General features: G+C 36.9%; 1 protein-coding gene across 4 annotated transcripts in view; it reads left to right on the top strand.

Annotated features, from left to right (window-relative positions):
* LOC140501482 (uncharacterized) overlaps positions 1-13810 on the top strand; it is a 168610-nt gene that overhangs the window by 106210 nt on the left and 48590 nt on the right. For all 4 annotated transcript variants that reach the window (XM_072605181.1, XM_072605172.1, XM_072605200.1 and 1 more), the window contains one exon: positions 633-710. In XM_072605181.1, the coding sequence (XP_072461282.1) occupies positions 633-710 (78 nt within the window). The remainder of the gene's footprint in view (positions 1-632; positions 711-13810) is intronic.

The raw sequence follows: 13810 nt of genomic DNA, 5'->3' as shown, positions 1-13810 counted from the left end.
GGCAGAACTATCCTGTGACTTTTTATTCTCTCCTTCTGTTAAACTGTTAAAACTGTCTTAGCTCTTTTGGCACAATGTCATGTTATTGAGTCATATGTAACTCCCAAACCAGGAAGAGGGATAGCTTAGTTCTAGTAAGTTGCTTTGTCCTTGGATTAAAAAAAAAATGCCTTCTGTAAATTCTTGAGTAACCTTAAGGTCTGGAGTCTGAAATAACATGAATAATTGCAACTTGCAACTAATCCCTAAACCTGATTTAAGCCATTTTTTTTGCAACCATAGTTAACCCCCTTTCCTGAGTTCCTATCACACTTATCTATATTACTTAGGTTGGCATAGTGCCTTGCGTTATTACTTAGCTATTCTGAGTCTGTATGTATTGTCTAAGACGTAAGATTTATTTTGTCTTTTTCATAGCAAATACTATATCTATGTATTTCTCTCTATATAGATAACTATTTATGGATCTATGTAGACGTGTAGATAGATATGCTTTGATCTATCTATAGACATACCCATATCTAAATATAGCTAGATCTCTATACAGATAGAAATATATATAGAGAGAGAGATCTTTTTTAAACAAAGGGAAAAAGTGCTTGAAGTATAACTATAATTTTGTTTACTTTTAGCCTTCAAGGATTATCTATTAATGGATGCCAGATTACAGACAAAGCCATAAGAGCCTTAGTTAAAAAACATGGAAAAAGGTAATAATGTTCAACCTTTTATCTGTATACAACTGTCACATATAAGCCATGAAAACATTGAAAGCTTCTTTGGGGTGTTCATTGCTGAGTTACTGGTAGTTTTTAATATATATATGTATACACACACATACACATATATACATATATTTTAAAAACAAACTGTAGATTTAAATAATTAGGGAAATTATTCTTCTAGGTTTTGTCTACTGTTTGGGGATGAAAGAGGTAATTCCATTTAGGGAAAGTGCTAATAAACAAATCTATGACAGAGCATGGCGACTGGAAATGTGCCACACAGTAGGAAATTTAGAGGATGCACCAATCTGAGAATACTTCCTTTAATGCTTAATGCTTCCTACCACAGTGACAGTAGTGGTGGCTTCATCCCAAAGGGACTTTCTCCCTCTTTTTGCAGCTTTTTTGAAATCTTGTGACTTTCTGAGGAATGATTCCTCTCTCTAGAGGTTGTGCCACCCCTGCTGCTACTTGCACCTGATATAAAAATAGCTCATTACAGCTCTGTCCCCAAAACAATGTATTATTCCTACCCCCAGCTAAAATTCAGCTCTGCCTATAGTGGAAATCTCCTTGTCTATGTCATCCTAAATTAAGAAACTTAAAAAATTATATTTTTTCTTTATGGTTTCCGTGTAGAAGATGTTACGTCAGACTAGTTTTGTTTTCCATTTTTTAAATGTGTTTCAGTTCTAGACTGCTAGATTAGGGAAATGGAGGTACATTTTGGTTAGAATTTAGCAAAGTACTTGATAAAAGTGCACATAATTCCTTGTGGATTAGACAGAAAAGTGTGGTTTAAACAATAATACAGTTAGGAAACAGTTGACTAGTTGGATATAGAATTGTCATTAATAGGTCTATATCAGCTTGAAAGTCAGATTAAAATGGAATGGTCTAAGAATCTTAGTAATTTTTTTGCTAGTAATGATGCTTTTCATGTATTCATCTGACATAATGCTAGGGGGGATAGGTAACATGTTGGATGCATCAGGATAAAGATCTCAACAAGCCAGAATATTGGACTGAATCTTATAAAGGGATAAATAAAAATTCTTAAATTTGTTCTTAAAATAATCTTTATAAGATGGGGAGCTATGACTGCAGTATATCTGGAAAATAATCTATCTTTTAGTTTATTACAAATATAATAATAATCAACTATTTCATATAGCTGCCAAGCAAGTTAATATAATACTAGGATGCATTAAGAGATAGTATCCATGATTATCCCAGGGAGTGATAATTCTGTTGTGCTCTTTCCTGGTTAGAATACATCTGGAATATTATAGAATATGCCTCTAAAGCCCCTTCCAATTCCAAGATTCTGTGACCCTGAAATATGATCTTATGTTATCTGAAGACACAAAGTTATGGGATTTTGAAGAATTTTTATAGAGCAGACTATTGTACTCATTGTAGGGGCATCCTTTATTGTTATTTTACCCCACAGGAGATATTCAGAAGGACCTTCATGAGTAGCAATTATGACTTTAGCCTTTTATTTAGAGGCATCTATTCCTCTTTGACAAAAGGAAACTTACAAACATGTAAGTTTTTTAAAAAAAAATCTCATAAAACACTTTCTAAATATTTCCAATCATTAGTTGCTTGCCTTCCCTCTAACACAATAACTCAGTCTTCTGTTTATATCATGATTCAGACGAGAATGGAACAGAATGGATATGTCTAGACACTGGAAATTGTTTGCTGTCTGGTTATTTCTGATGTTTCAGACTTTCTACTTGGTAGAGAAAAAATATTCTACCAAATTGACTTAAAACCATTTTTTCCTTTAAAAAAAAATAAACCATGCAATTGACTACAGGAGGTTTTAGGATAACTTGCCTTGTTCTAGGATGCCTATTCTTGTTCTTATTCTCTATGTAAATCGTACTCATTGAAGTCCACCTTCTCTATGCTAGCACTCCTTGACTATTCCGGTCAACAATCATTTCTTCAGTAGTTGAGTTCCTATGACATTTATAACCCACAAAAAACAATCGGACATCCCCAAGTCATAGGATATTAACATGTCAAGGTTGGAAGGGGTGCCAGCTATCATCTAGTTCAACTCATAACTGAATAAGAATCCCCACAACTACATAACTAATAAATGACTATTCAGCCTCTGCTTGGAGACCTCCAAAGAGGGCCTACAAATTGCCTCCAGAGGCAGCTCTCATTTATAGAAAATTTCTCTTTACTAAAGAAAAACAAAAGTAAATATAACTCTCTGCCACTTTTACCCTTTGCCCTTGATTCTTCCCTCGGAGTTCAAATACAATAAGACTGCTATCTTTTTTCATGACTGACCTTCACATACCTCAAGGCAACTTTTATGGGATTATTCATGATAAAGATTCCCATTTCCTTCAACCAAACCTCATCTGTCATGGACTTGAAGTATCACATTCTTCTGGCTTCTCTGAACACTCTCCAACTTATTGATATTCTTTCTGTGTATATGATATACTATTTTATGTTTGCTTTCTTCAGTCATATTCAACTTTTCATGACCCCCCTAGACCATACTGTCCATAGGGTTTTATTGGCAAAGATCCTGGAGTGGTTTGCGAACAGAAGCAGACAGAGGCTATGTGACTTAGCCAGGATCATACAGCTAGTAAGTTTCTCAGGCCAGATTTGACCTTAGGTGCTCCTGATTCCAGGCCCAGCACTGTATCCATTGAATCATTGCCTCATACTGCTCACCAATTAGTTGGTGCATTTATATCCTCCCAGTAGATTGTAGGGTAAAATATTTTTTCTCCTTTTATATTTTTCTAAGTACCTAGCATGCCATGCTACTGAAACATAATAATTATTCAATAGATATTTGAATTCTACTGTGCAAAGAAGAATCTAAACACATCTTCAGTACAATGACAATGATATATACGTGTCTTCTATATATCTGGAGCATCCTACTCTTTAAATAGTTTTTTGCCATTGTCATTTCTGAGCTGTAACCAACATTAAATGTAAAGAAAGACTTACTGGGAATTAGGTCTAGAAACATAGCTTTAAATAGTATTCCTTGACACACATCTCATATGGTTCAAATCTTAGTTTCAGCCATTGATATATTGGCTGCAAGGCATCATTTAGTCATGAACTCAGTTATAGAAACTTTTCAGTTACTGTGGATTTCAGAGGTAGTATATATATACATATATATATACACATATGTATATATATGAATATGTGTATATATACAAATATGTGTATATATACATATACATATATACATACACACACACACACACACACACACACACACACACACACATATATATATATGGAAAAGGACTGAGTAGAATACACAAGAATTTTCAGTGTCTGTCCTGTTCAGCTCCATCCCAATTTCCCCTGGGACAAAGTCCAGCTACTAGGGAAGTCAACTAAAATTCATAGGAATGGGTGTTAGAGGAAGAGTATATCCTCAGGATAAGAAGCCAAGGGCCAAGCCAAGCCAGGGGCTTCAGCACGTAAAGCCATGAGTTATGATGGTGATGACGATGGTGATGACAATTCACATTTATTTGTTGGCACTAAAGTGCTTTCCTCACAAAAATCATGTGATGTAGATCCATTTTATACATGTGGAAACTGAGACTCTGAAAGTCTGAAAGAGTTTAAGGTAGAATTCATAGATCTCTGACTCCACATTCTGTGCTTTATCCACCACAAAATCTCGAGGGTACTAAAGAGACTTTTCCATTGTAGAAGTGAGTTTTAATTATGAAGCCAAAACAATGAATGTCCAAGAAAAGCTTAAGCTGAGTCAAAGTCTGATTAGAAGAAGCATGTCAGAAACAAGCTTGGGCAAGGGATCACCAACTTGGAGGCAATAGTCATCATTCATCTGCTTTCTTGCTTCCTTTTCTACTAGAGAACATGGCCAACCATATATCCCCACTCTTCTTGGTGAAGTCCAGTTATTACTATTATTAGCAGTGGACAGAATCCGTCTTTGCTACTGCCCTGCAGAAAGTATAGTTCAGTTATCCCCAAATCACATGTGGATACACACACACACACACACACACACACACACACACATACACATGCATGCACACACCTATCTGTATCTCCTACTTTAGTAAAGAGAGCAATTAAAGTAAGACACTAATGACATTTAATCACTTAATAAACACTTATTAAGCACCTACTATGTACCAGGCAACAGAGTTACAATGAATGGGGAAGTATATGAAAACAATTATGTACAAACAAGATATATACAGGATAAATTGAAGATAACATATGGAAGGTATTGGCATTAATAGAGATCAGGAAAGGCTTCTCACAGAAGGTTTTCTTCTGGGACTTGAAAGAATCCAAAGAAACCAGGAGGCAGAGATGAAAAGATAAAAGGGAGAGTATTTTCAGGCATGTGGAACAGTCAGTAAAAATGATTAAGTAGGAGATGGAGTGTCTTAAGCAAGGAAAAGAATGGAGGTACGCTTCACTGGATGGAAGAATACATGATTGAGAGGGAGACAGAGTAAGGTATGAGAATATCAGAAAAGTAGGAGGGAGGTTAGGATACGAAGGACTGAACACCAGACAAGATTTTACATGTGATCCTAGGGTTGTTAGGGAACCGCTGGAGTTTACTGAATAGGGGAATCACATGGTCAGATCTGCATTTAAGACGATTTCATTTTTCAGTCGAGTAGAGGACAGATTGGAGTGGGAAGAGACTTGAAGCAGTGAGGGGATAAGGGTTGTGGCAAGATCTTAGGAAAGAAAGGAGACCATACAGGAAATACTACAAACCTCTCCTACCTTTTTGTCTGCTGCCTCCAGTAAAGCATGCCTGAGGTGGCAAAGCTGGTGTTGTAATCCTGGGTGGCAGGAAAGCAGGAGTAGCTATCATGAGCTGGAAGCCCCTGGGAAAAGTAGAGATGTGTTAGTCTTGGTAGGGTCTATGGGTGACCTGCCTAGAGAATGTCTTGATGTTTGTTATTTTACGTAAATTTGGGACTGTTCAATTGCATTAATTGTTGCCTATCAATCCCTTCAAATGTTAATCAATAAAATGCATAGCTCTGCTAAGAATTTATAACATTTCCTTCTTTTTTTAAAAAAACAGAATTCTAAAGAAACGTAATGCCTCTTTTAGGCGACAGCGTTTACAGAGGTCGAGACCAGCACAGATCTATGAATCAAACGGAATGAGAAGCTCTAATTATGAGACCAAATCTTTTCTTTCCACTTTGGAAGTTAATTCAATGTAATTACAGAGATTTAGCCTTTTGATGAACCCGTGAAATTCTCATTAATGTTGAGGAAATAACATACAATCTCATTGAGAGGAGAATATATGACATGGCATCTCAGAAGAAATATGCATGGCTTTTATAAGATGGGTTGAAGCTTGCGCAGGGAGAGAAGCAGCAATTTTTGATTAACAAATTGCCAGCATGGGGCACTTTGCTTCAATTTTCAACAATTTAAATCCCAGCATTAATCAGCTTTTGTAGAATACCACCTGCTGCTCACAAAACAGCAAGGAAGGCATTAGCTGGAAATTGTAGCAATAGCATTTGATCAGAGACCATGCTGGCCACTGCCTAGCTTTTGTTTGAAGACCACTTTCATTATTGTTGTTCAGGAGCTGGACCATGTATACCATGTCTTCAGCAAATGGCTTTTCTGAGAGTTTTCTTTAAGGACAATGGACAGTGGTGATCAGTCATCAGACCTCCTACTGAGTAGATCTTTGGTATGTGTTGTATTAACCAAAATCAGAATTATGGAAACACAGGTTGTAATTATTTGTTTTTCCCACCTTTGGAAAAATTGGTCAGTCTCAGTCTACCAAGAAAACCCGTATCTGAAATGGTGTCCATTGTTTTTATCATCTATTTTGGATTCATTCCCATAATCAATATTTCTTGAAGATCAGTGATATTTAAGGTAGTGTGCTAGGTCCTGGGGATACAAAGGTATATAACAGATAGTTCCACTCTCAGAGAATTTGCAGTGTTCACATGTACCATATAGTCTGTTCCCAGAATTTTTTCTTCAGTGTATGATATAGAAGAGATGTTATGTGTTAAATTAATTTCTTGGTTCAAATACTGCTCCTGATTCTTACTAGCAATGGAAATCTGGGCATGAAGTTGTAACAGGGTCAGGTATTCCAGGTCATGCTACTGGCATTTAGAAGACATATTCTGTACTTGTATTCACCCAGTAGGTAGAAAACAAATAAATTTAACAAGTAGTTAAAATAATCTAGTTAAACTAAACAGTTGCCAGATGATTCTATCTTTTGGTCACCCTGCCAGGGGTCACATTCCAAGTGACCTCTTCCCTGATATGCCCCTTCCCTGTTCTACCCCCTGACAGCCATCTTCTCAGCAGCAGTCAGGGTATTCTGCAGTCATTTTTCCTCTGGGTGAAGAAGGTTTCTTCCCAAGGTCTTACCATCCAACTGATTTTGTCTTTAAAAGTTGAAGCCATCGCTGTTGCTTGCAACAAGCACATTTTGTAGTTCTTATGCAGGTCGCTGGAATTGTAGTTATCCATCAGACAAGTCATGTAATCTCTCTGTGTCTCAGGCAGCTCCATAGAATTTTTCTGACAATGCATAGATAGTTTTGATAAATGTCGATGGAGGGCATTTCCATACTGGGAGTTCTTGACACTGAAAAAATCTTGTGTCCTTCATAGATTTAGAGTTGGAAGGGATTTGAGAGATCATCTGACTCAATCTTCTCTTTTTACAAATGAATCCAGTGAGCTTCATGGTATTTAAATGACTTGCCTAGGGTTATAAGAGCCAAGATTTGAACCCATGCCCTCATATCTCAATCTGTCTGAGCAGTTGTTGGATAAAATTCCACTGACTAAGGTCAGATAGTGGGGATGATTGTTGATATAACCAAGAGACCTTTTATTCACCTTGTCTTTATGTATGAAGTCTTCTGCAAATCCCTGTCTTTTGCAACCTGCAGCTTTCATTCTTTGGAGACTGTCATAGTCAGCATTTCCTAACCCTATAGCATCAACTCATATTAAAAAGGTTCAGTTTTTGTTTTAATGAGATATTTGGGGTTAATAAAAGCACTGTTGCTGTTCATTCATTTCAGTCATGTCCAACTCTTCGTGATCCCACGTGGGGTTTTCTTGGCAAAGATATGGAAGTGGTCTGCCATTTCCTTCTCTAGATCATTTTGTAGATAAGGAGCTGAGGCCAACAGGGTTAAGTGACTTGCCCACAGTTACCCTTTAGTAAATGTCTGAGGCTGGATGTGAATGCCCCAAAATGAGCCTTCCTGACTTCGGGCCTGGCACCGCTGTACCACCTAGCTCCCCAAGTAAAATCACTGCAATTTCTCGAAAGTGGTCTGGTCCTTACTTTTCTTCCTGTTCAATTCTGGATCCAGTTCTTTCTTTTGTCCAGAGACAATAAACATTTGTCAAGTACCTATTATATGCCAGGCACTTTATAACCGTTAAGGATACATATATAAGCAAAAAGTTTCTGCCCTCAAGATACTCATAATCTAATGGGAGAAAACAACACAGAAGGAAGCTGAAAAGTGGGAGGTGGAGTAGGGAAGGCACCAGTTCATTTTCAATAAGTAATGTTTGTACAAGATACATGTACTAAAGAACAGCTTCTGTAGGCTGTTTATCCAGTGGCATAGCATTTTCTGGACAATAAACCTTCAACTTAATTTTCGGAGTTCAGAGGCTGAACTCTTTAGAAGGAGGATTGACCTCATTTAGGAGGCTTCATGTTCATGTAGTCAGAAATGTGTTATCTGCAAAGAAGGATGACCTAACCATGTATAGGTCAAACTTGAACTCTGTGCTGTATAGAGTTATATGCCATGACAGGGCAAACATATTAAGTGATCATAAATCTCCCTGCTTTATTTTTTCTTGGTTTTTATAATTAAAAAGGATGTTGAACACAGTGATCTCTAGGGCAATCAGGTGGTGCAATGGATGAAGTGTGAGACTTGGAATCAGGATGACCTGAGTCAAAATCTTGTTCCAGACATTTATTAGCTGTGTGACCCTGGGCAAGTCACTTAACTTCTTGATACCTTAGTTTCCTCATCTGTAAAGTAGGGGATAATAATAGCAATTATCTTACAAGTTTATTGTGAAGATTAAATGAATTGACATATGGGAAGTACTTTGCAAACCATGAAGTGTCATATAAATGCTATTTATTGTTATTATTCTATCTTGCAAAGAATCCTATATGATGTTAACATACATATGGATACCTAATTGGAGGGACAACCTTTGAGTCAGAATTTTTCTCTACTGGATTGAATGTCTTTTTTACAGTCATTTCAACAAAAAATATTTACTAAGTGCATACTATATATAAGACTGATACAGCAGCTGGGAATTACAAAAAGAAAAACAAAACATCTGTGTCCTGGAGGGTGTTATATTGTTTTAGGAGTAGGGATAGGATATATCATTTAGTAAATTGTAGCACATGATAAATTGAGGAAAGTGGGGATCAGGGAGAACTTCACAGAGGATATTGTAGTTGAATTGGGCCCTAAAATTTCTGAATGACAGAGACTAGGAAAAACGATATTCTAGGCATGAAGAATGCCTTCTGTGAATGCATAGGGGGAAGTATTGAATTTGGGCAATGACCAGTACTTTTTAGCTGGAATATAAAATTCATTGAGAAAATAGGTATTTAAACAAAAAACTCAAGAGGCAGTCAGATTTTAAAAGGCCTTAAATACCAGGATAAGAAGTTAGCATTTTCCTTGGGAAAAAAAAAGGTAGAGAGAGATTTTATATTCTCTGTACCTTTCAGCCAGTTCTGTGGTGGTAAAGAGGAAGTTTGCTGGTGACCCTGACAGAGTCATTTAATCCATCTGTTCCCTTCTTGTACCTTCGTCAAGCATGCTGTATGTGGATTATTCTTGAGGAAGCTCAACAATATTCAGGAGGCAGCTAGGTGGTGATAATATGTCTTCCTGTCTTGTGCTTTGCTTGATGTGTATAATATAAAAGGTCATTGGACAAAATGGATCTCTGTTGTCTAATGTTGTTATGTGGCACCATAAAGTGTAGGAATTGGAATCAGGGAGACTAGAGTTCAAATCCAACCCCAGGCGCTTCCTAGCTATGTGGCCCTGGGCAAATCACTTAACCTCCGTCTGACTTGGTTTCCCCAAATATAAAATGGGGATAATCTCCCACAGTTATTGTGAGGATCAGAGGAGAGAATATTTGTAAACTCTTAGCACAGTGCCTAGTATATAGTAGGAGTCTAATAAATGCTTGTTCCCTTCACCTCCTTGAATGAATGAGTGAAAAATTGTTTTTTAAGTGCTTAATGTGTATATGGTACTGCTCTAAGCTCTGTAGCTACAAATATAAGCAAGCAAAGACAGAGATGGAAAAATAGATGTTTGGATGGGCAGTTCCTGATGTTTTCTTGCTTACCTTTTCTTTCAGAGGTAATACCTATGTGTTTTTTTTTCCTCAGACATGGTAACTTCTTATTTTTCAGGTACCTTGAGAGTTGTTACCTACAAAAAGTCTTATTGCCATTTTAAGCTATAGTCATGAGGTGTCCCAGAAGTCTTAAGACTTTTGAGACTGCACTATTACTTTTGGGACATGCTATATATCTTCTTTGTGTACTGATACTCCTGTGTTTAGTGGCTCAGCTGTCTTTCTCCCCTTTCCCTAGTGCCAATCCCTTTAAAAGAGTAGGATTCTCTTAGGAAACTATTATTCTGGTCTGGACCTGTAATTTCACTTTAGGGAATTCACACTACCCATGCAGGTCAGCATCTTTTTTGCAGTTTAAAGACTTAGAGAATTGCCTAGAGTCCTAGCGCACAGAGAGGCTAGGTAATTTGTGTATCATCACATTGCCATTGTGTGTTCATGTTAAGACTCGAACTCAGATCTTCCTGCATTCAAGGACAGCTCTCTGTCCACTGTACCATGCTGTGTCTTTTTTCTTCTACCCTTGGCTTTTTTCTTCCATTTACTCATTTAGTCCATTAGGAGACTATGATGAGTCTAGTGATGTGGTTCCATTTTCATGGATAGAATAATTTGTTATAGTAATCCTGATATGTATTTTCTATCGGTAGTACATTGTTCTTTTGGTTTTATCCTTCTAGATGTGACTGGGCTTAATCTGATGCTAGGGAAGCTGTAAAAGTAAATGAGATAGTAGGCATTAAGAGAGGCTTGGTACTCATGAATTAAGAGGTGCTACCGGCCCCCCTCTTCTTGCCTTAGACAACATCTGGAATATTTTGTTCATCCATCTTAACTATATGTTGATGGACTGAGAGTAAATGTGACAGAGTGTATAGGGCACAGGGCTTAGAATCAGGAAAGTCCCTGCCAGTATCCTTCTGATACTCCAGAGCCATGAATTAAACCCCACCTCTGACACTTGACAGCTGTGTGACCGTGGTTAAGGCATTTAACCTGCATGGTCCTTCAGAAACACCCTATGACTCATCTACTAGGAGGTGGGTGGAATACAATCTACATTGGTGTATTAAGTTCCTATTCCCCACATGGTAAAATCATAGATCGTTCCTGTATGAATAAACTAAGAATGGCCACAGAAAGGTGACCAGAATGATTAAGGATCCAATATAGGAAGACTACTGAAGGAACTGAGTATGCTCATGGAATTTTCCTAAAACAGAAGTCTGACCATGTAATTTTCCTTCACTGTCAGCTCCAGAATCAGAGAGAAACTCCTTTTTGGGTACTTGAAACATTTATAGCTAGGTGCCATATTGAATCAGGCACCAGGCTTGGAGTCAGGAAGATTGATGTTCAAATCCAGACTCAGACACTTAATAGCTATGTTACCCTGAGTGAGTCACTTAACCACTTTCTATCTCAGTTTCCTCACTTGTAAAATGTAGTTATCTCCCATGGTTGTTCTTATCAATGAGATAATACTTGTAAATCACTTAGCACAATACCTGACAAATAGTAGAAACTTAATAAATGCCGGTTCCTTCCTCCTACCTTACTTCTCCATCCCACCCACTCCATCTTACAACCTGGCTCCAACCTAACCTTCCAGATTTTGTTCCACCCACACTAGACTTCCTTTGATTCCTCACAAAACTCAATCTCCCATCTCTGAGCCTTTGCATTGGCTGTTCACGGTGATTGAAATTTACTCTCTCCTTGTCTCTGTTTCTTTGAAACCCTTCTTTCCTTCAGACTTCAGCTTAAGGTCCTCCTTATGTATGCAGTGTTTCCTGATGGGAGATTTGGGCTAGGTAATAGTCCTTGGATGTGTTCAGAACTGGGAATTAGTAGGTCAATATCATCTTGGAGGGAAGTCTCTAATGGAGAGCCCTAGTAATGTTGTTGGTCCTGTATTTTTACTAATAAGTATTTAATAAATGCTAATTTAATATTTAATTATATTTAATAAATACTAATAACATTTAACAAAAATACTAAGAATTTTTACAAATACCTTCAATGAAGTTATCAAGTGAATCAAGTTTACAGGTGACAAAGTTGTGAAGAATGACAAACACGTTAGATGATAGGATCCAGAATATTTTGGGAAGATTCGAATGATATACTTAATAAAATGAAAATCAGTGAGAATAAATAAATTTATAGTCTTTGGGCTCAGAGAATCAATCACATAATTTCAGGAAGGGGGAAGTGCAGTTAGATAGAAATTCTGGGACAGTTACAGGTTGGATAAGATGACCCCAGAGATCCTTTTCATTCATGAGACTATTTGTGATATGTTTTATACCTTTTGACTACCTTGTGATGACTTTGGGCTGTTAAACATTTTATGCTGAAGGTGGATACAATATATGGAGGTAGAAAGTCTACCAAGGGTACTATTCCAAAGAATAATCCAGCAAATGTATAGTTGTGTGCCAAAACACATCATCAGTAAGTTTTCAAGATATGTCATAGAGATCTTATTCTTCTAGTGGGAAGGGAGAAGAGGTTAGTATATATGGTCATCTGTTTTACCCAGTGATTTCATGTGTTCTTATAATTTGATAGCATTGCTGTTTTTATAGGTTCAGACTGTATCTGGAGTAGTAAAAATCAACACTGATTACCTATTGGGTATAGTTCTTTTGAGCCTTAATGAGTGAATTCTTTCTGGTGTGATTTCCTCTTATTGCAGAGCATACTTTAAATGTTCCATGTGCATCTTTCAGTGGGCTCACAAATGAATGAAGAGTGGACTCTCAGGATTGCTTAAGCCTGTCTTTTCTTTGTTGACATGCTCAAAACAATAATTACACATATTTTAATTTTATTTTATATTTTGCTTTGGTTATCTATTTCTCTGAACTGGGATGATGTACTTGGGAGAAAAAAACTTGAGAGATAATTTTTCTAAGTGAGAAATTGATCATATTTTAATATTTTAAATGGAATATATAAATTAAATTGATAGAAATTTAAAAACATACTTATGTAAGTTTTATATAGATATAAAATTAAATACAATTTATACTTTTAAATACAAAGGTATCACAAATTCATCAGCTGCATGTTGATATAAAGAGATTGAATGGTTTCCTTAAGACCAAGATGGTCCCAAGTCTCTCCTGTGGGAAAACTTTGATGCCAAGACATCTCAGTCTAGAGTTAAGGTGCTTTCCCCCTTATGCCTGCTTGGCACAGCTGAAATTGCCATGCTCACCTGTGGTTCATAAGAAATTTCAACCTTTCCAATTAAGCAACTGTCAGTGCTGTCCAAGAAAAGCTGAAAGGCTCTTGGGAATGGAAGGAAGAAATTCAAGATTTCGCACCTGTCTGGGGAAATGCTGTAATTGGGTTGGAGCTCTCATTTCCAAACTGTCACACAACTTGTTTATTTAGTTTTTTACCATTAAAAATTTAGTTTCACATCATAAGTGGGTTTTGTTAGGTTTTTGGCTTGTAGAAATTAATTTCAGCTTGAAGACATTTGACCCTTTTGAAAAGATTCAGGTCTTTTAGTAGTCTTAGTGAGACCAGAGGCAGAACTGGCTGAGTATGGAATTGGAAGGCATGGAATGAATAATAAATGCTGCCTAGTAGAGACTGGATTTTTGTGT

The sequence above is a fragment of the Notamacropus eugenii genome, chromosome 1, assembly GCF_028372415.1.
Source record: "Notamacropus eugenii isolate mMacEug1 chromosome 1, mMacEug1.pri_v2, whole genome shotgun sequence".
In the NCBI taxonomy this organism is placed as follows: domain Eukaryota; kingdom Metazoa; phylum Chordata; class Mammalia; order Diprotodontia; family Macropodidae; genus Notamacropus; species Notamacropus eugenii.
This window is presented reverse-complemented; position numbering and strand designations above follow the sequence as displayed.